This window comes from Fukomys damarensis, unplaced genomic scaffold, assembly GCF_012274545.1.
Source record: "Fukomys damarensis isolate Sample0158 unplaced genomic scaffold, DMR_v1.0_HiC HiC_scaffold_18, whole genome shotgun sequence".
NCBI lineage: Eukaryota > Metazoa > Chordata > Mammalia > Rodentia > Bathyergidae > Fukomys > Fukomys damarensis.
Genome location: NW_022900930.1, coordinates 37,700,884 through 37,726,152, shown reverse-complemented (window position 1 = coordinate 37,726,152; position 25,269 = coordinate 37,700,884). Strand labels below are relative to the sequence as shown.

The window sequence follows — 25,269 nt, the reverse complement described above, 5'->3', positions numbered from 1 at the left end:
ATGCACAAAGCAGGGTCATCAGAAGCCTCTCGATTCAAAAGATGATAATACTGAAAAACACTGCCCAGTGACAGTGAATCCTTGGCACATGAAGAAAGCTTTTAAAGTCATGAACGAATTAAGAAGGTATCAGCCCTTTCATGTACATGTAACCATCAGTCTTTTCCCTTTATTTTTCACTTGTCTAGTGTGTATAACTTCCCCCTCCATCACTGTTGTTTTGTTTGATCAGAAATATCAAAAGCTTTTTATTCACACTCCCCCCGCCCCTTTTTGGTACCAGGGATCAAAGTCATAACCTTATGCTTGCGAGGCAAGTGGCAGAACCACTGAGCCAAATCCCTGGCCTTCTTCAAGCTTTTCAAAGGAAGAGAGAGAGGGCTAGGGATGTAGCTCAGTGGTAGAGGTGCACAGTAAGGCTCTGGGTTCAATCCCCAGCACTGCAACATGGCAGGGGTTGTGGGCAATGTAATTTATCAATAGTGTGACAGTATAGGACTCCTCTGCCCAAGATGGTAGCCACTAGCCAAAGGTGGCTAATTAAATTGAGGTATTCTATGAGTAGAAAAATATGCAGTGGCTTTCTAAGAATTAGTGCAAAGGGGATGTAAAATGTTTTGCTAATAATTCTTTAAATATTGGTTACATGTTAAATGATAATATATTGTATATTTATGTTAAATTGAATTTTTTTTGAGGGGGGTACTGGGGATCGAACTCAGGACCTTGCCCTTGCGAGGCAGATATGGCACCACTGAGCTAAATCCCCAGCCCTGAATATATTATTGATGCTAATTTTATTTTTTACCTTCTTCCATCTGATCACTAGAAAATTGTAACTTGCATTATATTTCCGCAGTATAATACCGATCTAGGGCTTCTAGTAAAGATTATGGAAAGAAACTTTTAGAGAAAACTGCAGTTCTCTTCTTGGCCATGATAGTGTGGTGCAGCAGTAGTTCTAGAAAGTAGTGCCTCGCCCACTGCTAAGGTAATTCTCAAGTACGTTATGAGCCACTGAGTGACATTAAAAGTGATTGAGTAATTAGAGGCTGATGAATACATAAATAGCTTTGAATTTGTTTTCTTAGCTCTTTACAAAAGATTTATTTGTCTTCACCATTCCTTTTATGAAAGGAGTGTATATGTGAAATGCTGAAAGGTTGGCTAAGGAGGCGTAGCTTACACTTTCTCTCTTTCCTTGGAGCCCATGATTTAGATCCCTTGTTTATTTGTTTCTTTAATGAACGGAACCACTAAATATTTATCTGCTAGGTACCGTAGGTACAGTGATGGGCACAAACAGATGTGATTGCTACCCTTGTGGGGCTTTGCTTCACTTCAGGAAACCAGCATTAATCAAAAGATCACAGAAAGCAGTTTAGCATAAATCGTGACAGCAGTAAGGAGGGCTGCCTGGAGTCTGAGGGTGGGTAACAGTGGTCAGGAAAGGATTCCTTGAGAAGACCGGGGGTAATTATGCTGAGATCTGAAAGAAAGGAGGTAAGAGAGGTGGGAGACCACCTGACAGTGTGCATGCAGGAATGAAGGGGTGGGGCTGGAAGAGCCGGCCTCATCAGAGTCCCCGAAGAGGTTCCTGGAGTGTAGGTGGCCACGGGGTTATGGTGATGGGGCAGGCTGAGTGGGTAGGGGGCCAGCATGCCTGATGTTTTGAACTTCATCAGGAGTTGCTTTCAAGCCATTGGAGAGTTTTAAGTAGGAATGTGCCATGATCAGATTTGGATCTGATCACATAAATACAGAAATGCACACACTGACTACAGGGTAGATGATGGATTGGAGAGAGACAAGAAAATGCAAACTGAATATTGACTCATTGGATTTGCCTTCTACTACTGCTCTGACAACATTTACAAGGTGAAGGTTTTATTTTGGTGGGGGTAGAATAGGCAGCTGGGGTCATCCAGCAGGTCTGATAGTGCTGTTTCAGTTTTTTAATTCTATTGTGACAATAGTTATTAGAACATAAAATGCAGTGGAAACAACAGTCTGGCTCTTTTAAGGTTTGGATCTTTAATGATTCTTTTTTCTTTTTCAAAAGTTTAAAAAGACTGTGGGTAGGCTTGGCTTTCCATTCTGCTGGCTCTCCTGTTGGCCTGGTCAGGACTCAGCCACCACAGTGAATGTAACACCTAATGCTTCGCTTGAGGTGAATGACTCAAGTGTTAGGACAAACTTTTTGGCCTTGGTCAGTTGTTTTACTTCTTTGAGCTTGGACTATAATGTAAGAGTGGACAGGATGGTTCGTCGCTGCTCTGACATTCTCTGAGCCAATGAGATTTTTTTCCTACTCAGCTGCAAGTCTTTGGTGTCCTTGACTTGTCCCAGAATTATTTAGTTTTAGCCTTCGCTGATCTATTTGCCCCATTTTGGGTGTGAACTACATGTCTGTGACATAGCACCTTGTTTTTTTTTGTTGCACCGTTTCAGGAGCTATTGTTACCGGGCCAGTAGTTGGAGCCGGTTTTCAAGAGAGAACCTGTCTTTTTCTTTTTTAAATGTCATCCTCTTCCTCACTTATCCTTCATAGCCAATTGAAGTATATCTCTGATGAGGCCTGTTTCTTGTGTGTGTGAAAGACACCCATTATTTCCTGAATTTGCATCAGCTTCCTGTTGCTAGGAAGGAGTAGCTGAGAGCGGTTTCTTGACTTCTGGGAAGGAAGAACTTGTTCTCACTGTTGTGCTCCTGGGCTGTAACTTCAGGGTGGTTAGGAGCTGTACACTGAGAAGTAAAAGTCACCTTAGTTTAGTTAGTATAAGGTGTGGTTGTGGGAATAGAGGTGGGAGGAGAAGGGAGTTTTATTGAAGTTGTAGAATTACATTTTAAAATTAATTAATTAATTGGAGATAGAATCTTGCTATGCAGCGGAAGTTGGCCTTGTACTTGATATGTAGCTCAGCCTGGCCTTTAACTCAATGTCCTCCTGCCTCAGCTTCCAGAGTGCTGGAATTACAGGTGCGTGCCACTGTGCTGGGTCTTTTATTTTAAATTTAAAATAATTTCTGTGTGCTTTTATTTAAAATGGATAGAAAATGAACAATGAGCTTTTCTGAAACTGATTTTTTTGAAAAGATACAAGGCCCAGAGGCCTACATATCAGTCCACAATAAACGTGGATAACAAAATTGTTTGATTTTAAAATCCTACATTCACTTTGGACCAGACATCTGGTCCATGTTGGATTTTCCTTGTGCCCTCTGGGTATCTGGTGAGCTGTAGAGATCACAGTGAAGAGGATGGGATAGTGGAGGATCGTGTGTAAAACGTGGGTGCCATGAGGGACTCTCTTGTGAAAAACTACGAGGGCCCACAAGAGGGCTGCAGCTGGGGCCTGATGGGTCTGCTGCAGGATTCCTCCATGGTCAGAGTGGGAAGTCCTTTTCTAGTTCCATTAAGCTGCATGAGCTGGGGCAGGGGTGAACCTACCCTGATTACTTGAATCATGGGTTTATCTGGGGAGAAAATGTTAGCCAGCAAGAGGACAGAATTGTGGCAGGCTTGAGCAGCATGGTGGAATCCTCTGGGCGATGGGATTCAGTGCAGGTTTGAGAAAGGAAGGAGCATGGTAAGAGTAGGGGTGTCGGGAGGACAGCGTGTCAGAGCTGGTATTCAGCAACACATCTCTGGCAGAAATTCAGCCTGAACTTCATGTTTTCCGAGTGTGTGTGGGGACAAGACAGAGAGTGCTTAGGTGCTGCTCAGTGTGCTGGGTCGATGGAGGGCTAAAACCGCACGCCTATACCCAGATAGAAGCTTAATTAGAAAAACTACATTGCCAGCTTTTCACAGTAACCAAAAGAACTTTCAAAAGATAGCATTTTTGTCTGTAGAATAAATTTTAAAGTTAAAAACTTGTGTTCTATGATCTAAGACTCCTTGGGCTTTAAACATTTCCCTGAGCATCAATGGGGGAGGAATTATTTTATTTAGAAGGAATCTACTTTTGATTCTTAAGTTATATTTAGGAGTTAAAAGTGTTCAGTAAGGATAAATGTTGATTCATCTGTATTCATATGTTCACCTGTTTGCCTTTTATAATCCCTAAATATTTAGTTGTTTGGTTATAACGGAAATTCTTACATTTTAGAAGATAAACAGAAGAACCCCAAACTCTGTCTTGAAGAAGTGGTTATTGTATTTTCCATTAAGGCTTTACACATCATGGACCCAGATCACTGCTGAGATTAGATTGTCTGTTGTGTGTCTATGAAGGATCTGAGTTGTGGCTCCTGTTTGTTTATTCATACTTTGTTCCTCACAAGGCAGATGATTAAACAGCAAACTTAAGTGAGTCTGCTTTTTCTTCATAGCTTTGTGTCGCTGTAAATAAGGAATTTTAGGAAACTATATAGGGTTTTAAAAATGGATTTAATGCACATTCTTTCTATAGGAGAACCATGTCCAGCTATTTTGTTTTCATGTTGTACCAAAGTAGGATATAAGACATTTAAAAAAAATTTTTTTTTAATGTACCGGGGATTGAACTCGGGACCTTGTGCTTGTGAGGCAGGTGGCAGAACCACTGAGCTAAACCAGCATAATACATTTCTTGAAGGACAGAGCAGTTGGGAGGATCTCTCAAATCAAGCAGTCTTATTTAAGAAAGCTTAAAAGACAGTTTGGAGACTACTGTCTTCAGTTTAACTGGTGATATTCCATGGTGTTAACACTCGTGACAGATTACCTTTTAAGTGGTGTTTATTGAGCATGGATAGGGTCATTAAATTTCATAGAGGAATGGGCAGTAGTAAAGGAGTTTAGGTAACCATCCTCCTTTTCTTCCTGCGCCTTGGCATTGCCGAATGCCTGCTAGGCATGAGATGATGTGCTGCCCCAGGGTTCACCGTCAGTACCCCCTTGTAAATCTGAAAATCTTTCTGTGCCTCTTTCCTTTTAGATTATTGTACCAGTAGTTAAGAGTGCCTACTTGTGATTTTTTTCCTTTGTATACTCTACGTTTTCTACCTGGTGCCCAGAATTTTCTCCTCCACCTTCAGAACTCACTCCAGCGTTACTGTTTTCCCTCCGAAGCCTTTGGCTTCCTCATCTCTCTGCTTTTTCCCTCCCATCCTTCCCTCATCCCTATCACCTCCTTTTACTGGATTTCTAAGAAAGTCCTCTTCTCTTTCTGTCAGCTGTGGTCAGGTATTCTTGTGGGTCCCCAGATGTGAGATGTTTCTTCCCTGCAGTCACTCAGTGATGTGCTTTTTCCAGTGTCGTCTTGTGGCTCTGCTTTGTCATTTTTTGCTCTCATTCTGCTGTCTTGATTCTTCCCACAAAGTGTGATAGTCTCTATTCTGGGACCCTTTACTAGTTTAAAGCAGTTTCCAAATCATTGTAGTAGGTTTTCCTATGACTTTCCAAGCTGAATATCATCTCTCCCTGCTTTTGTGTTTGAAAAATCGCAGCAGGTGTAAATCTGTCTGGGGGCTGTGCTGGTTTTTAGGACTCTGCATGTTATTAAAACCCGAAACCTAGGTTTTCCCAGTGCTTAGCTCCCAGAGGAGTTCACAGATGCTGCCTACCCTCATAGTTTTAAGAAGAAAGAGAAGGAAGATAGTGGTAACATGTGTTACAGAATTCTGTTGCTCTGTGAGATTATTGACATTTTAGCCAGAGTGCATCTGCCTATTAGATGACATTGTCACCTACCGGCGATTTGGTTAAATATTACTAATTTAAATCAGCAATCAGAGAGTCTTCTACCTTTAAAACAGCTCATCTGCTTCCCCACCCACCTAGGTACCCAGTAGACAGCACTCGATCATAAACCCATGTCCTGAACAGCACACTTGCTCCACATCTGGCTCACTCTCTGCTTCCTGACCGGTATTTAAGTTCTTTAGTTTCTGCCCTCTGGCCTCCTCTCCTTTGTATGCCAAGGGCTTGTTTTCCCGACCTGACACCTGAGGCAATTCCTCTGGGCTTCCTTGAACACTTTCCTAGGCTCTGGTGTGTTTGCCCATGGACTCTGGCTGACATCTTGTAACCCTGGCCTGGCACCTTGTTGTCTTTCTGACTGTTGCACACAGCAGGAAGTGCCTCCTGATTTTTCTTGGCACCTGGGAAAGAAAGGTGGACACGCGCCATGTAATTTCCCACCACCCCCACTTCCAGTTGAAAGTAAATCGATTCCTATGACAACTAATTATTTTTGATGTCTCAGAGCCTGATGTCACGTTTTACTGTAAGAAGTTATGCACTATGTGTTTTAAAAGCAGTGATAGGCTTTTCTACTTTTAGAATTCATTTGTTTTATACTAGAAAATCAAAGGCTGTCTTGATATATTCAAGCATTTTTATTCATTTTTCAAAGCAGTTTTTTTTTCCTGAGAAGGGCCAATTTTCATAATACTGTTTCATTTAGGAAATGGAATGCCTTTCTTTTTTTCTATGCCATTTGAATTTTACATAAGGTCTAATTCCCATTCTTCTCTATAGATTTGAGCTTAACAGCTATTTCTTTTCTGAATCTTTCACTTAAGGTTGGGCTTAACCTCTCCCGCATGTTCTGAACATCCCACCCTGGCCCCATCGATTTTGAGTCTGAGCTGCTGAAACAAGTTTTTAAAATTTATGTTGCCATACTATACATTTGTAGCCCTCCATTCCTCACCCACAAGTCATTCAACTTCTTGTGAGAAAGCAAGTTTGGAAGTGGTAAGAGTCAGTTTGGATGTGCACACCTGGATTCCCACACTCACTCTGCACTCCATGGTACAGATAAGAAGGTGGGTCAGATCTTTGTCATCTTTAAGTGCTGTGTTAAAGTGAGTGGTGCCTCCGTTCATGAACTTAATTCTTTCCACAATCTTGTTGCAGAATTCTTTCCACGATTCTGGTTGTAGGGAACCTGTGGAACACATTCTGCGACCAGAATCCTGGAAAGAATTAAGTTCGTGAACTGAGGTACAGTGCACTGTATATTCTTGCCAGAGGCACAAAGATGAAAAATGGAACACTAAAGCCACATGGCTCTTGGACTCCCTGAGACCTAGCCCAGGGTGTGGCTGCATAATATTTGATAATAACCAACGTCAACTAAAGCGCCAGGGCCAAGCTAATTGTGCAGGAGAAAGCCAGCGGGTGTTCTGCGAGGAGGTTGGGATCAGTGAGTGATTGTAATTAAGGCCGACTGTAATTAATTGTGTGATGTTGAGGTATTCCGGTGTCATTCCACTAAGATCCATCTTGAAAACGTGGCAGGAGGGAGGATGACTGACATAGGAAAACAGGCATTCAGGTGTGCTTGACTCCTGCTCACGCTGAGTCTGATCTCCTGGTTTCTCAAGGCTGTGTGACTGCTGTGTCCGCCCTCCCTCCTTCTCCTCGTCCTTCACACTTAGCTCCTGCTCCTCCTGGACCCCGACTCCCCTTGATGCTTCCCTGCTTCTGGGCTTCAGGCACCAGCACATACTTTTAGGTTTGGGCTTGGCTTAAGCCTCCCCCTTTTTTTTTTTTGAGGTAGAAATAGTTTATTTCACCAAAGAATTAGGACTGCCAACATAGATACTTCTTCAACAATCTGAGAGAAATTCAGTTTAGCTGTAAGTAAAAGATAGAAGCTCAAGCAATACTATATTCATAGTTAGTTATAATTCCTTTTGCTTTGCAGATACTCTTAATGAACTTTCTTTTCCTAGGAATTTCAGATATATAGTTTGTGTTGCACGGGTAAATATACTTCCCTGAAAAATCTTGCATCCTATGTGTAAAAAATAGCAGTTTTATGGTAAAAACAGGATTGGGGCTAGTCAGTCAAAATCTGTGTAGCTTTGGAACTAGAACTTGGGCACATGGTAACGTCACTAAATCTTCTTTTTCATTTCTTCCCAATTTCTTTTTGTTTGTTAGTATGTGTTTGCAGTGCATAATGGTTACATTCCTTGTGTGGAGTTGGTACATGAACTTAGCACATCTTAATTCCTTATTTCATCCCCTTTCCCTCTCCTGCCTTCCCACCTCCTTCCATCTCTTGGTCTCCTTCCCATTTGAGGACAGTCTATCTCCCTACTTCCTATTATCTTTTATTTTGCTCTTTACTTATAGTTTGGGTTTCTCATATAAAAGAAACTGCGATATTTAAGCTTGTGTGTTTAATTTATTTCACTTAACTTACGGTCTCAAGGTGCAACCATTTCCTATAAATGACTGAAGTTTATCCTTCTTTATGACACAGCAGTACTCCATTGTGTGTAAGTACCACATTTTCTTTATCCATTCGTCTGTTGATGGATTTACAAGCCACTCCCAAGATTTAGCTATTAAGAATTGTGCTGTTGTAAACATGGGTATGCATGTGTTTCTGTAATATGATGTCTTTAACTCTTTCAGGAAGGTACCTAGAAGGGAATAGCTGGGTCAAATGGAATTTTTAATTTTAGTTTTTTGAGGAATCTCCATAATGATTTCTGTAGTAGTTGTTCTAGGTTACATTCCCACCAACAATCTAGAAGAGTTCATTTCCCCCCATAGCCTCACAAGCATTTGTTACTATTTGATTTCTTAATGATGGCCATTCTTTCTGGGATAAGATGGAATCATAGGGTTGTTTTAATTTGCATTTCTAAAATGACCAGGGATATTGATCATTTCTTCACATATTTACTGGCTGTTTATACTTTTCTGTGAAGTGTCTATTCATTTCACTTGCCCAAGTCTTTGATTGGGTGTTTTATAGAGGGAGGTCTAATTTGTTGAATTCTCTGCCTAAGGAATTGCTGGTGAAATTTTTTCCCATTCTATAGGTCGTCTTTTCACTTTGTTGGTTTCTTTTGGTGTGCACAAAGTTTAATATGATCCTATTTGTTAATTATTGGAAATATTTCCTGTGCAGCTGTAGGTCTGCTTGGAAAGTCCTTGCCTACAGCCATGGCTTCAAGAGTTTTACCTCTTTTTTTTTTGCCTTGTACCAGAGATCAAACTCAAGACCTTGTGCTTCCCAGGCAGGTTCAGTGCTGCTGAGCTATATCCCTGGCCCGAGTTTTACCTATCTTGTCTTCCAGCAGGTTAAGAGTTTTTGGTTTAACATTTAGTTCTTTGATCCATTTTGGTTTCAGTTTAGTACATAGTTAGAGATATGGGTCTAGATTCAATCTTCTGCATGTGGATAGCCTGTTTTCCTAGCACCTTTTATTAAAGAGGCTATCTTTCCTTGTGTATTTTGGCCCCTTTGTCAAAAATATAATACAATAGTTGAATGTACTTGAACTTGTTTCTGCATCCTCTGTTCTATTCCATTGATTCTTATGTCTGTTCTTGGGCCAGTACCATGCTGTTTTTATCACAGTAGCTTTGTAGTATAACTTCAAGTCTGGGATGGTGATGCCCCACACTTTGCTCGTCACTCAGGTTTACTTTTTTATTCTGTGTTCCATATGAATTTTAAGATTGTTTCTTGTAGTTCTGTAAAGGATGCAGCTGGAATTTTGAATGGGGTTGCATTGAATCTATATATCTATTTTGGTAGTATGGCCATTTGACTATATATATTTTGGCTCTGCTTATCCAGGAACACAGGATAGCTTTCCATTTTCTGATATCCCCATTAATTTCCTTTTTCTGGGTACTGTAGTTTTTATTGTAAAGTTCTTTCACTTGATTAGTTAGGTTAATTCCTAAGTATTTACTTTTCCTGGTGCTATTGTGAATGGCATATTTTCCTGATTTGTCACTGGGTTCATTATAGTGTTATGGAATGCTATTGATTTTTGTGTGTTGATTTTGTATCTTGCTACACCACTGAATTTTTCTACAGCACCTTTACTGTGGTGCTTTCTACTTTATCCTGCAATGCTGGTGTTTCTGCTAGTCATGTTAGGAACAGAGATGGTCTGGAAACACTTTGTTGAATGAATGTATAAACATTATTTGATTTTTCTAAAAATTCTATAGAGGCAGTGTTAAAATTCCTCTAAAATTGGGCCTTTCGTTAACTATGTATTGAACTAAAAAAAAAAAAGTCCTAATATATAAATTGTGAGTTTGAGGGCAGCCTGTACTACATAGTGAGAAACAATGACAAAAAAAGTGATCATTTATAATTTCTATTCCATTTTATTCAAGCTTTAACAAATCTTAAAACTACCTAGCTGAAGGTGGTTTTGTGTAGTGGTTAGGAGGCTCTGAAGTCAGACTGAGTATCTGATCCCTGATGTCATGACACTGTTGGGGGGCTTTGGGCAGGCCATTCACCATTTTTCTTTTCCATCGTTGGGGTTCAAACTCAGGGCCTCATACATGCTAGACAAGCACTGTATCACTGAGCTGCATCCTCTGCCCCAAGGTCATTCATCTTTTACAGTGGTTTCCTCAGCTGCACACTTTGGGAATCAAAATAATAACTCTCTTGTAACATCATGGTAAAGACTAACTAGAAAAATATATGTACTGGTAAAGATCTTGTGTAGCCCCTTCATGAAAGCACCATCAATACGGCTCACTCTCGTTATTTTTGAATGCATAGAGTTCATAGAATGCACAGGGATTTATTTTAATTTTTAAAATTCTGATCTGATTGTAAACTTTATTCTTTACCTGATCTGGAGGAATTCCAAATTAGTGACATTTTGCCACCTTCTATGACTAGCATGAGGCTTGCCCTCTGTCTCATACAGTGTCATGAGCCATTAGGTAGCACCACCTGTAAGTCACACTTTAAAGAGTATAGCAAGTCATCAGTAAGGAGGATGTGGGTGCATCATCTCCAGCTGCAGTACTCCTTTATTCCAGTACCTCCTAGACTAGAGAGACTGGATGCCAACAGGCTCTCCATACTGAGCTCTTGTGAAAATGTGGCTATGAGCTACTAGAAATTAACCAAAGTAGGAAATAGGTGGAAAAATGAGGAGGGGGTTGAGTGTGGCCTCTGAACTCTGCACATACATATAAGTTCAGTGCTTGGTTATTTGCGGTGTGGAAAGGATGTTTATGTGCAACACACCCTTTGTAGAGATTTATAGTATGACTACTGGCAAGGCAGATTTTAGGCTTTGGGACTTTCCTGCTTGTTTTGGAATAAGTGTCCAGCACAACTTTTTTTGCTAAAAAGATACTCTGAGCTGGATGTGGTGGTGAATGCCTGTAATCCCAGCCATCAGGAGGCTGAGGCAGGAGGATTGCTGTGAGTTTGAGACCAGCCTGGACTACATAGTGAGTTCTAGGTCAGTCTCAACTACATAGTGAGACCCTGTCTCAAAAAAAAAAAAACCAAAAAACAAACAAACAAAAAAAGATACTCTGCAATGTTCTTAACTGCAAACATGCACTAATAAAAATATACAAATTGAAAAAAAAAAATCCTAGAGGGCCCAGCCTTGCACCATGTATAGCATGCAAAAAGGACTCGTCACATATTTTTAAAGGAATGAAAATGGATGTTTTTAAATTGTAGGTGTAATTATGGTGGCTGAATAATGGCTTGTTTTAAAGCAATGAAATGCTTTTTAAAATTTTGTATGAGGTAATGTACTTTGGCATTGGGGAATGAGATATTTGCCCTGATAAAATGTTCTGTGGTGAGTTAAGCTCCAAATACCTTTTAAGAGCAGATAAAATTGAATATAATTTTACTGCTGCTTGATGACCCAGTGTCATTTCAAATATCTTTTTTTTACTTTTTGGAGAAGGTGGGTGTTTGACTCAGTTTTGTTTTTTGTATGTGTTTTTCTTTCTTCCTTTTAGTGTTTGATTGCCATCCGCCATTTCTGTTCAAAACTAGTATTCAGAGTATTGGTCCTTTTATAATCCATAGATGGCTTACTGCCAGTAGTTTTGCCAAGTTGGGAAAGATTTCTGTGTTAAACAAAGGCAGGATTCTGATTGAGGACCCAAGGTATGCTGGGCCTTTAATCACAGTTATTTTCTGTGTCCTCATGTTTTGTGATCCTGTCCTGAGGATAGCAGTCTTTTTATGTTCGTTTCTGCTCTGCAAAGCGGGCTTTACTATAATAGTATTGCCTGTGATGTGTGATACACTTATTATGGGAGTCACATAACTCTTTTCTTCTCTGCTTTGTGAACAGTCAGAATTTGCTGTGTGATGTCACAATTGTGGCAGAAGACATGGAAATCCCTGCTCACAGGGTGGTGCTGGCTGCATGTAGTCCTTATTTTCACGCCATGTTTACAGGTAAGAAATACATAAGTTATTGGTTTTCAAAAATATGTAAAGGTCTGAAATTTTCATTTTCTTTTGTTATTAACATTTTACTTTTAAAAATGAAGAATTGTAATGGAAGAAAATGTGTCTGCTGTTCCAAATTGTTTTTCATTTCTGTGATCAGTAAACATGCACATACAAGTGCTCACTCCTTTATGCTCAGTATTTCCCCTTTGTGTTATGTTGTTATGTTTCCCTCTGTTCTGTTTGCCTTTCTGCCATTTATTCCAGCTTTCAGCACTTCATCATTTTGGCAAATGAAAGGCACTTTTACTGTTCTGTATTTTTCACATTTGCTTCATCTAGTGTTATAGTGAACAAAATTATGTTTGCTTAATGCCCATTATGTAGAAATACAAGAAAATAGGGTAATTCATTCAGAAACTTTGGCAATTGCAAAAATGCATAGCATGATTTTCATACTTTTGGAAAATAAATGATTAATGTCTGTCATACTTGAAGCCTTAGCTTCATTAAAAAAATTTTAAAAAACTATATAGTTCCCCTTATTGGTGGGGATACATTCCAGGACCCACAGTGGATGCCTGAAACTGCAGATGGTACCAAATCCTGTAGGTCCTGTTTTTTCCTATATACAACTTAATTTATAAATTAGACACACTAAGAGATTAACAGCAATAATAATGTAGGTCGATTATAACAGTGTATGGTAATAAAATTGCTAGTATCACTACCTTTGTGCTTTGGGGCTATTATTAAGTAAAATAAGGGTTACTGGAACATGAGCATTGTAGTACTGTGAATTGGATGCGAGAAACCAGATAGCACTAGTCACTGACTGACAGGTAGCGCACACACTGTGGACATGTTGGATAAAGAGATGATTCATGTCCCAGCAGGGACAGAGCAGGGTGGCACAAGTCTTTATCACACTGCTCAGAATGGTGCACAATTTAAAACTTATGTATTGTTTATTTGTAGAATTTTTATTTAGTGTTTTTGCAGTGTGATTAACTGTAGAAATTGCGAAAAGTAAAACATCCACTCAGGCGAGATGGCTGAAATTGTGTACAAAGAAACGAAGTGATCTGTTTCATTCATCTAACCATCTTGGTGTATTGGTGCACCAAACAGAAAATACAAGTATAGGTATATCAAAAGGCAAAAATATAAAGCTCTTTATGTTTTAGGCACCACTAAGTAGTCCCTGTTCCCAAGGAATTGCTAGATACTTCAAGAAATGCAGAAGCAATGCGGATGTACTGCTTGCCCACAGCTCATTGTGTCGTTCGGGAGAGGAGGTGTGCACACTGAAGCAGGAGGTCCAGGATGGAGCCCGAGTGCCACAGCAGCATTGTGGGTCATAAGGCCGTGGTGGGTGGCACTGAGGAGGTGCTCCCATTTCCTGTGGATGTTGAGGGTCGGCACAATGAAGGCCAGTGCAGGAGACCTTGGAAATAAAGAAGAGACTGAGGTCCCTCTCAGCTTTCAGCCCTTTACAGTTTTGCTGTTCCTCAGCCAAGTTAAATAATCAGGACTGAAGGCGGCTGGCAGGGGGCCAGGAGTCATGTTTGCGGGTAACTGGGAGGGTTTCTGTGGAGGCTGATCTGAGGAGACAAGTGTGGTGAACTGAGACTGGTCAGACTGCACTTTGGTCTCTTGGTTTCCATATTCTTTGTTGCCCTGGACACTATTCTAAAGAGAGTTTGTAGGCTTCTAAAAGGAGGCCTCGATCTGGAATGTGTTGGCCTAATTTGGGATTCCCTAGTAAAGTGCTGTTCCCTCCTCCTGGTCTTCCTCAGGGGAAACTGCTAATGCCACTTCCTTGTCAGAATTACTGGGCCTCTGGGAAGCTCACATGAAGAGTCGGTGTTTCCTTGTATAGAAAATGGGAATCAAGCCCTACTCACATTCTAGAGCCTTTGCAGATTCAATGAGATCAAAATATGAATTTCTTAGCACTTTTCTGGGCACATGGAAAATGCTGAACTAACGTTGACATTTTCTTAAAAAATTCTAAATTCCTAAGTTTCAGGATGGACATTTTCTTGATAAATGTTTTATTTTCCATCAAGTGAAAAAAAAAAGCAGTTATTTATATGGCCCTACAAGATCAAAGTTAGTTTTCTTTTCCTTCAGAGGGCTTTGGACTTTTAGGATCCCCACACTCCCTTAGCCTAAGACATCCTGAGAAATTAGATGCTAGAGATGGGAGAGCTTATTATGTCTCTAGCTTTCTTTTCTGTTTTCCTCTCTTGTTGGTCTCATCGTTTTCTACTCTTCATGTTTTAGTTGTCATGGCAATGGATGAAATTGTGAGTTTTGCCTAATGAGGGGAATGAAGCCCCGAAGACATTCCGAGTCTACAAGTATTCCTGGGAAATCTCAGTTAGTTGGTAGGTGGGCACTTCTACCAACTTGATCAACTTGTTTCTGCCCAGAAATATATTTTCTATACTTGGCCAAATTTTAGATTGCTGTGTGCAAAGGTAGATACAAATAGCAATACTATGTTAGTTTCTGGCACACATAAAATATGAATTGAGTACCTAAAATGTGTTTTTTTCTCCAACTTTATTGAGGCATAATTTACATAAGATTTCCCTATTTTGAGTGTACAAGTCTGTAAGTCCATTTTCGAATGATTTTGTTCCCACATCACGTTTTTGAGGCTCATCTACATGATACTGTGTTTCAAAGGAGAGTTTATTTCTGTGTGGGGTATAACTGAGTGGAAGAGCACTGGTTTCACAAGCCAGGGGCCCTGGATTTGATCTGCAGCACTGTCCCCCACCAAAAAAAAACGTGGCGAGGAACGTTTATTTCTTTTCATTTCTAAATGGTATTCCATTTTATAGATATCACATTTTGACTCTCCATTCACCAATTAATGGACATTTGTGTTGTTTACTTTTGGGCTATTACAAATAATGTTGCTATGAATATTCACAAGCACTTCCTTGAATGGACATATATTTTCATTTTTCTTGGGAATGGATACCTAGAAGGGGAATTACTAGGTCACATGGTAAATTTATATGTAACTTGTGTAATTTTTTTGGTCAATTGTACTGGGGATTGGAACCCAGGGCCTTGTGCCTGTTAGGCAAGTGCTCTACCAGTGAGTTAATCAATCACCAGCCCTTATTATATTTAACTGTTTATAAACTACTAAGCTGTTTCAAAGGGCCTACACCATTTTACATTCCTAACAGCAGTGTATGAAGGGTCCTATATCTCTCTACATCCTTACCAACCCTTGTTACTGTCTTCTTTTTAAATTATATTCATCCTAGTTGCTGAAATAGTATCTCATTGTACTTTTAATTCACATCTTCCTGACTACTAGTTAAGTATCTTTTTCTGTGCATATCACTTAGGCTTATCTCCCTCCCTCTTCCCTCCTTTCCCTTTCCCCCTTTCCCCTTTTCCTTCCCTTGGGATTGAATCCAGGGGCTTCACACTGAACTATATCCCAGCCCTTTTTGTGTTTTATTTTGAGACAGCATCTCACTGAATCACTAAGTTGCCCAGGTGGGGCTTGAGCTTGGGATCCTACTGCCTCAGCCTCCCTTGGTGCTGGAATTACAGGCATGCACCACCACAGCGGGCTACTTTGTCTGAACTTGTGTGGTTCTTCAACCTTTTTGAAGGTGCTACTAACCTTTTTGATGGTCTTCCTATTTTTTTCTTCTACTTTTCAATCTACTGTGTATGGTAGTCAGAAATTTGGCAGAGATTAGATAAAGAACACATGGGAATGTGATCCGGGTAGTTTGGAATATATGAATACACACACACATTCATTTAGGTATTTGCCAGAAGGTAAATCTATTATTCATCTATTTTGCATAGTCCAAAGTGCTGTTAAACTTTATGACAAAAAATATAGTGAGGCCATCATTTAAGTAGACCTTTCGATGCTTCCATTCCATCAAACATCTTTTATATTTGTATTATCTTGCTCAATCGAGGATTGTTTTCCTGTGACTAAACTTTTAGAATGTGGAAATGTGTAACTTTTCTTTCTTAGACTTGTTTTTAATCTTCCATAAACTGTAGGTGAATTTTTCATTCAAATTATATCACCTAAAAAGGAATTCTGTTAACTTGTTGCAGTTCCATTTGAGTAGGGAAGAGAGGTGAAAAGAATTCTCTGCTGTAGTCACAGGTTTTTACCTTGTGAAATGTGGGCTGTTTGGAGCAAAACAGGTCGTCTAACTGGTGCTTGAGAAGGAACATATCACATGGGTTCTTGTGTTTTTAGATTAGTTGTTACAAATGTGGTATTTAAAAAGGCTGTTTGTTTTAGAAATGTGTTTTGTTTATTTGGAGCCATGGGCTAACATTTGTGAAATCTAATGGAAAATACTGGTTTCATTTCTACTCTTTTTTTATGTACGTGCTTTTTAATTACTACTTTTTTCATGTGGAACAATTCAGCAGAGTAAATTAGAACAAGAAATGGCAGGTTATTATTTTAATAAGTATACTTTTTAAAAGTTGTATGCATAGTTATATTTTTCTAAGATTTATGCTTTCATTCATCAAGAAACAGTTACTGAGCATTTCCCTGTGCTAGGCTTTGGGGGCCATAGAGATGAACCAAACTGACAAGTCCTTGTTCCTGTGGTTCTAGTTGGGCAGAAGAGGAAAGGTCAGAAAGTCAGTCAACTCATACTGAGAAAAGGTACCTTCTGATACCAGTGACTGCTGTGAAGAAAATTAAATAGGGCATTGTGCATAAAGAACATAGTTAGAACCCTTTGGCTGTATGTGATAAAAACTGCTGCTCAAATTGGTTTAAACAGAAAGATAGTAGACTTTGCACCAGGCATGATTGAATGTACAATTTGAGAACTTCCTCTGGGATCTGCTTCCTTCTGTCTTTACCCTGCTACCTCAACAAGAGGACGACCCTGCATTGTAAGGATGGAGGACTCTGTCTCTGTGTAAGGAGTTAGGAACCCTTTCCCAGAGGTACCCTAGCTGGACGAAAGCTGTCAGGGGACTTGAAGTTACTATTAGATTAGTTGTGGAACCGTGGGGTTACACACCGTGACCACTCAGTGGTGATGGGGACATTTGGGTCACCTTGTCAGACTGATATTACTTGTGTGCCAGTAGCTTCTTTGTAACTCAAGACTAATAAAGAACAGAAAGGTGGGCTGGGGATTTAGCTCAGTGGTTCGGTGGCCTGCCTTGCAAGCACAAGGACCCGAGTTCAATCCCCGGTACCAAAAAAAAAAAAACAACAGAAAGGCAATAATGATTAGATGAGTGGAAATAGAAAAGTAATGAAATAAAATTTATTTCTTAAATTGACTATCAGTTTGTCATTCATTTCTTAGGGTTTCTGTATAATCAAAGCTATGTTATATATTTTCAGATATTTTTACTGGAAGATGGTACTTGAAATCATGGAATTTTTTTTTCGTGAAATGGATTTAGAGTTTTTCACCTTAAACCTATTGACATTTCATTTATCCCATTCAGAAGAGATAAATGAAGTTACCAGTTTGTCTAAGAATTTAGGTGTCTGGGTTAAAGGGCCCAGGATATAAATGTTTTTAGTCATGTGTATGTCCATGACCTTTTATAAGTTGGAGCACTTCCTTTTCTCAAGCTAAATAGAGATGACACAGTCTTTGCTTGTGAAAGTGCTTAGTTCAGCTTAGAATGTTGAGTGGATGTTTGATTGAAGTCCTTTATAGGTAGAATACTTACGTTTTAGACTAGCATAACAATGACTAATGATGTTAAGTAAATGTGCTGCATTTTAAATTGGTACTTTTTTCGTTCATCTAGTTATTCACTCATCCAGTCAGTATTTATTGGATTACTGTATGTCTGGCATTATGGGATACAGAGATATGAAAAACTTCATTCCTGCCCACAGGAAACTCAAGAACTTCGATGTAGAGAGCTAAGTAAAGAGTGCATTATGACAGAGGGGATTTCCCCCAACTGGACCCATGGTTACAGCCTAACCCAGCCATGTTCCACCAACAGCTGAGGCTCCCTGGAGAGGCTGCAGCTAACTCTTAAAAGGAAGTGTGGAGATTAGCCCGGGCGCGGGGAGGAGGAAGGAGACCTCAACAAAGGCATCCAAGTAAAAACTTTAGTGTGTAGAGAATTACAAATAGCTCCTTAGTAATATGTTTTACGTCTAGAAGTGGGAGAGATGAGATTAGATAATGGACAAGAGACTGGATATGGAAGAGGTTTGTATGCTTGAACCGGAAGAAGCTAAAGGATTTTGAGCACTGGTCAGTATTGTGGAGTTAGTGCTAGAGGCAGGAAAAGAATTAGGAGGTTGCTACAGTGGTGTTGGCAAGAGATGATGGGCGCCCAGGGGCCCGGGGCAGGAGCAGTGGAGAGGAGGTGGGGTAGCTGACTGGACGTCTGTCTAAGGTTTTGGTGAATGAGGGGATTGGTGGGAAGAGGGGAGAGTTAAGGATGAAGCTCCCTCAGGTTTTCCGTCTGTCGGTCGATAGCCTAACACAGCTTCCAAGTTATCTAACAGCACCTGTGAGTTTCATGATCAAGACATAAATCAATTGAGAGACTATGGGAAGTTACAAGCAGTACAGGAAAAAACTACAGTATCAGATGCAGTAGTTTAAAAACACATTATCAAACATAAGTGTCACAAAGCATACTGTTTAGATTTTCTCTATAAACATAGCAAAGGGCAGTAACTAACATACTATGTAACAACTACAGTTTGATACACAGAGCTTTTATAGTCCTCTTTATGCTTTGACTCATAATAGTTGGAATTTTAAATCTATTAATGCAATATTAAAGATTAGAACATAATTGAAACTGAATTTTTTGGAAGCAGGTACATTTTTCTAGGGAAATAACCTTAAAAATGACACACAAGGACAATATGTGAATTAGCAAAGTGCATCTTAACATTAGCAGTACCTTGAAAACCATGGTATTAAAAGCTGTTTGGCGTAGGACTATTTTTTCAGTCACCCGTGTACATTAAAGTTTAAACTGAGTCATGCCTGAGTCTGAGAACTGCCTACATGGCTTTGTGGCTCCAGGCCCCACGGGGCTTTGTACATCCCGGGGGTTCTATAGATGAATGAGTTATGGCCTTGTCTAAAGTCAGGCGGGAATCACCCGAGTGACATAGCCTTTGGCGTAGAAGTGCCTTCGGATTAAACCCGGCTGTCGACTAGGTCCATAGAGAGTAGGAGAGAGGAAGATGCTATATATATATAGATAAATTGTTTTTCCACAGTCCTTCACTCTCGTCTCTTGAAGGAGGGAAAAGACATTTGCTGTAGGAAAGACACATGCCCCAGTCCTCTTCCCCTGCTGCAGAGGCACATGCGCTGCCTTCTCCTCAACTGTCCCTCCCCTGTAGTACACATGGATTTCCTCTTGGGAGGTTACAGGGTAGCTGTGAGATAGTTCAACTCTGAGAAGAACAGCTTCTTCCTGAGATGTTGTCGTATATCTCCGGGGAAGCATAGTGAAATGTATATCACCATTATTATTTCTTTCCTCCCAGGGTTTCTGTTTGCAAAGGAGTTTTGTGTAATTATGGATTCCCATAGGCTTTTCTGATGGTTTATGGTCACTGATAATGCACTGTGTCAGAAAGGAAATTAGCTTTTGGGGAATCTTGAGACCACTGTATTATATTTTAACAAGAGATGCTGGATTCGGGTGTGGGTGATGGATGGTGGCATCATTTTCATGCCTGTCCTTTTATTATTAAAATGTAGTGAGTTGTAGAACCAGACCTATTTTGCCAAGGGTGTCCTGCGACATTAGGCATTATTCTTGGCTGTCCTTTTGTTTTGAAACAGGATCTCACTATGTAGTCGTTTCCAGCAAGTGTTTATTACCAGTAGTCAAAGGTGGTGACACTGTACTCTTAGTGAGGACTAGGAATCCATAAAGCACACTGCTCAGAAGCGTGGACAGCATCAGATAGGATCCTGCAGCACAGATACCACAATTCGTACATCTAGACGCATGCTTCGTACATCATTGTAATGTGATTTTCAGGTACAAGTGGGTAACTTAAGTGCATTTCATGATTTGCCAAGAGAAACTTTTAGGAGAGTTAGGGGAATGTTTTACAGCTTCAAAAAAGTGGTAGATCCTGTTTCTTCCCTAATTCAGTGAGTGGCAAGAAGATGGATCAGTCTGTCTCAGCACTGATAACTCAACAGCAGTGTCTTGCAGTAATGTACTTTACTCCTTTGTGTTCTAGGTGAGATGAGTGAGAGCCGAGCAAAGAGAGTTCGAATAAAAGAGGTAGATGGCTGGACCCTGAGGATGCTAATTGATTATGTTTACACTGCAGAAATTCAGGTTACAGAAGAAAATGTACAGGTAAGAGTAAACGCCTCAGAGCATTTCGTTTGTTATGCATGAAGCTTTATCAAAAAAGCTTATAGGCACCAAGCATACTGGTACACATGTGTGACTTCAGCTACTCGGGAGACTGAGGTAGGAGGATGGCAAGTTTGAGGCCAGCCTGGGCTAGTCAGCAGGACTCTGTCACAAAAAGAAAAAGCCTGTGTTGTACCTCAGGTGTAGAGCACTTTCCTGGCATGGATTTGACCCCAGCCCTGCAGTAAGTGAGTCAAACAGTCAGTCAGGCAATCAAGCAAGCAAGCCACACAGCATACATCCTGTACCAAAGTAACAGAATTTGTTGTTGACGTTGAAATTGTATTTCTAAGGACACTTGGAATGAATACATCTTTTAGAATAATGTTTCTGATTTCAGTATCTCTCATAGTCTTCAAGATCTCAGGTACAAATCCTTTAGTTCTTTGAGTAATGATTGCTCTTTCCTGAAAACACTGTCACATTCATTTAGAACCACTGAATGATACTGCCCACAGTTCCCCCCTATTCCTTTCAAGGATAAGGTCTGCAAAGGATGTTTTTGATTGCCAACAGTCTTCAACATGTTTTCTGTTTCAGAATGCTCTTTAATTCTGGAGTTGAGCTAGCATTTGACATTGTGTCTTATTTTCTATAAAGAACAAATGTTTTACATACATAAATGTTCAAGTAATACAGATGGGTATGGAGGAAAAGATGAAAATCCTTCCTTAAAGCCGCAGTTTTCTTTGAATTTATCCTACTGCACACATTGATCCGCTCTTTTTCCCCAGATGGTAGCTTCTGGTATATATCTGTTTGGAATGAATCCTTTCAGACTATTTCCCACACATCTGTTCACACACGCAGGCACGCCATACATACAAACACACGCACACACATGCAGTTTCATTTACATTACTTTAATGTGTATTCTATACTTGTTCTTTTGCAATTGACATATTTTCAATGAACAAAATCTTGGAGATCTTTTATATGTCAATACATGTAGTTTTAGATCATTTTTCTGCGTGGTATCCCCTGTCGTAGGCAGCTGGTTTGATCTTTAACCTTTATAACAATGCTACCTACAATGTATTTGCATCCCAAAACTTCATAGTCTGGATTCCTTCAAATAGAACTGGTCAATCATAACATACCATAAATATGAGGTGTGTGTGGTAGTCTGTGCCTGTAATCCCAGCTACTTGGGAGGCTGAAGCAGGAGGATGGCAAGTTCAAGGCCAGCCTGGACCACTTAGTGAGACCCCATCTTAAATGAGAACACATACAGATTTTAATTTTTGTTAGCAATGCCAAGTTGTGACCTGAATATCTGTACTTATTTATATTTCTTTTAGCAAGGATGTTGTATTTTGAGGACAACAAAATGAACTTCAAACTAAATTCTTAAGAATTTCTAAATTCAATTTTCACCAATTAAGAGTTTAATCTTTGTCCCTTCTAACTAGATGAAATATGTTACAAAATGTTTGGATTTTCAGACTGAAGTCTTTGTTAAGACGTGCTATTGATTGTTCAGTGTGAAATATTGCCTGGCATGAGGCCTCCAGGTAATCTTTTTCAGCTAATCTTAGCCCTTGCTTGGCAGTCCTGTTTATAAGATGAACAGTTGGAAAACTTTGGTCAGTATTTGGGGTTGTGAATCAATGAACATATTTTAGCATGGATGAAAGAGGTGGATGTATGTCATGAAGCAACAGTACCAACATCTCTCATTCTGGGCTTTGCTGCATGAACTATATGCTGGATTCTGGGTTGTCTTCACTAAGAGCCTACCTCGGTTTCTTATGTTTTAATTTTATTTTACTTTTTGGTACTGGGGATTGAACTGGGGCCCTTGTGCTTGTGAAGTAGGCAGTGGAACCACTGAGCCAAATCCCTGGCTACCTTGGTTTCTTTTTGCTGCTTGTTTTTATTCATTTTAGTGCCCGGGCCTCTGTACCCTGTATCTGCCTTCATCAAATGAATGACTGATTTCTTTGATTCACTTGATGGGACGTGGGGGAAAATTGCTAAAGATGATTTAGACCTGAGAGACCACACCATGCCTTCAGCCCTGAGTGCTATGTGTGCAGTGGGGATGTTGGCCTGTTAAGGTTTAGAGCACCCTCATGTTTCCTTTAAGGATACCATGTTCTAACACTGAAGTATTAGTCACACCTTTTCAGAAAAGCTCTCACCATGTGAATTTGCCTTTGTGTACATTGCTTAGCTTTTCAACTCCTAGAAAAAAATATTAGAATATTTTCTAGGAGTTGAATTTGGCATATTTGTTAAATCAATAAAATTTATAGTTTCTCCTTTTTTATTCTTAGGAAGGGAAGGAATGTTCCTTCATAAAGGGTCTATCTTAATATATAAAGCCGTTGAAAAATACTTATTTTGAACAAGGCAGTTTAGAAACAGTTGATTAAAATAAGCTGTCCTTTTCATAACAAGAATTTTTTAATGAACTATAAAATAAGGCTTTATCAAAGTATACCATATTATTTTGTGTATTTTTGTGGGGTTATTTTGGTCTCTCTATACTTCATTAAATATTTATTGTAAAGTGCTATCATCTTTAAGGAAAGGAGCAGTACAGTAGAGATGTCTGGTGTTCCTATTAATGTTAAATTGAAGTTCTCAGTGCCACCACTTACAGACACTGCTCTGAATATGTGAGCCTTTGGGTGGTGTTACGGCTTATGTTGAGGTGTCCCCTCAGAGCATTATGCTTTTTTTGGAGGTGGCTGAGTCTAGTGTGTGATTTATTCATAGTAGGGCTAGGCCCGAAGGCACTAGGGTTAAGGGTATGAGTGCTACCCACCCTAAATAGTCTGAGTAAGATAAAAGGGGCAGAAAGACTGTTCAAGTCCCTGTTGCTTTAGCTGCTTTGTGTGCCCCATGTTGTTTTTCCTCTGCGATGCCTGCCTTCCACACTGCCTTGCAGCCAGCTGATTATGAACTGAAACCTCTGCGAACTATGAGCTAAATAAACCCTTTCCCCTTTAACCCTGGGGGTTGGGTATTTTGTCTCAGCAATGAAAGAAAAGTAACCAACACAGGTGACAACAGGGGGGACAGAACTTTCTGTAAATCTATTTATTGTTGTTTAGTATATATGTTTCCTCATTAGACCTAGAATCAGATTGTCAGGTGACCCCTGTGGTAAGTTTCTGTTTTCCTAACGAAGTGCACCATCAGGGTAGCAGGTGTCCTTGGGACTGCACGTTTCCACATATGGTCAGAGCTCCATGGGGTGCTGTCCTGCAGTCAGTTTGTGGCATAGTAGGACTGTGACCTTGCTTTGCCTGGTTCTTAATTTGGGTTTCCTTGCATGGTGCCATACAGTCTCTATTGCACAGATTTAAAATAATACAATAGCTGTTTGAAGTGAAGGTTGTTAACTTTGAGTCAGAATGAGGGAATGAGTAATTTGAAAAATTAACTCCAGAGAAGGAACAATCACCGCTGTGTTATATAAGCAATAAGGCTATTTCAGGCAGTTTTCAGTGATTTTTCTTTTTGGGGGCATGTTGGTGTTTTATTTTTGGTTTTGATTTTTTTTGTTAGATTTAAAAATTTTTAGTATTTGGTTTATTTATGGCTAAGTGAATTTATGGTGATTTTTTTAAAAAAGGAGATAAAAACACATGCTTTGTCATGACCATGTTTTTCTTTGTTGAGCAAATTAAAAATTTTTCAAGCAATCTTTATAAACCTTAAAAATCTGAGGAATTTAAGAGAAGATAAAGCTAAAATAAAGCTAAATATAGAGAAATCATGATAAAATAAAGCTAAAAGGCTTCTTTAAAGGGGGGTTTTGATTTTTTTGTGTTCATGGGTACCTTTGAGAACCTATGAAAAAAACCCTGGATCCTTTCCTGAAAAAAGGGCACATAACCAAGTGTATACCAAGCTTTGCATACTTTCAGGGAACTCTGTACGTTGTTGCTCTTTCTTCACTATTAAGAATATTTGGCTTTGCGCCGGGGATTTAGCTCAGTGGTTCTGTTGCCTGCCTCACAAGCACAAGGTCCCTAGTTCCATCCCTAATACTTGGCTTTAGAGAAAATGAAAAAATGGAGACAAAGTCTTTGTAGATAGAGAGGAATGGCAGGGTTGAAGGGAGGGCAGGGGAATGGGGAAAAAATAAGAACCAAGATGGATTGTGTAAAGGTGCAGGTTTCCAGTTATAATTGTCATTATTGTGTACCTTAAATATACCAATAAAATTAATTTTAAAAAAAGAAACTTGGCTTTTAGTAAGGAGGGGAATGGGATAAAATAAAGTTTATTAATAAAAAAATTAAAAAATACTTTGCTTTTTAATAACATAACGAACAATACAATATATAATTTATAATATAAAATATAAATAAGTGAGCATATATATGTATATATGTGCATATATGAATGGCTATATATTAAAACAGTTTTCAAATGGGTTTTTCTCCAACTAAGTGCTAGGTGTTAACCTGTTTTGCTATTGAAGAAAGAGGGTCAGGAAAGTTAAATAATTTATTTAGTATCACACAGCGACTATTAAATTGCTGTTAACTAATACCATTTAGTGTGCTGGTTAAGCTTAATTGTCAGCTTGATTGGCTTGGGTGCCACCTACAATACTCTTCTGCATGTCTGAGCGAGTCATGGAGGTATGATTTGGGGTCTGTATCTGCTGCCTCGCCCTTTCCTCTCGGCTGTTTACCATCGCTGCTTCCTGGTTAACAGCTCAGCAACTTTGCCCTGCC

The 25,269-nt window shown here is 39.6% G+C and overlaps 1 protein-coding gene across 3 annotated transcripts in view; it reads left to right on the top strand.

Annotated features, from left to right (window-relative positions):
* Positions 1 to 25,269, top strand: part of Klhl2 (kelch like family member 2) — an 80,750-nt gene continuing 55,481 nt past the window's right edge. The window contains exons 1-3 of one of the 3 annotated variants that reach the window (XM_010629864.2): positions 1 to 126; positions 12,048 to 12,154; positions 20,388 to 20,509. In XM_010629864.2, the coding sequence (XP_010628166.1) occupies positions 89 to 126; positions 12,048 to 12,154; positions 20,388 to 20,509 (267 nt within the window). In that variant the 5' untranslated portion in view covers positions 1 to 88. Of the gene's footprint in view, positions 127 to 12,047; positions 12,155 to 14,437; positions 14,542 to 20,387; positions 20,510 to 25,269 lie in introns of those variants that run through there. The other 2 variants (XM_033765455.1, XM_019208296.2) reach the window with 2 other exon arrangements.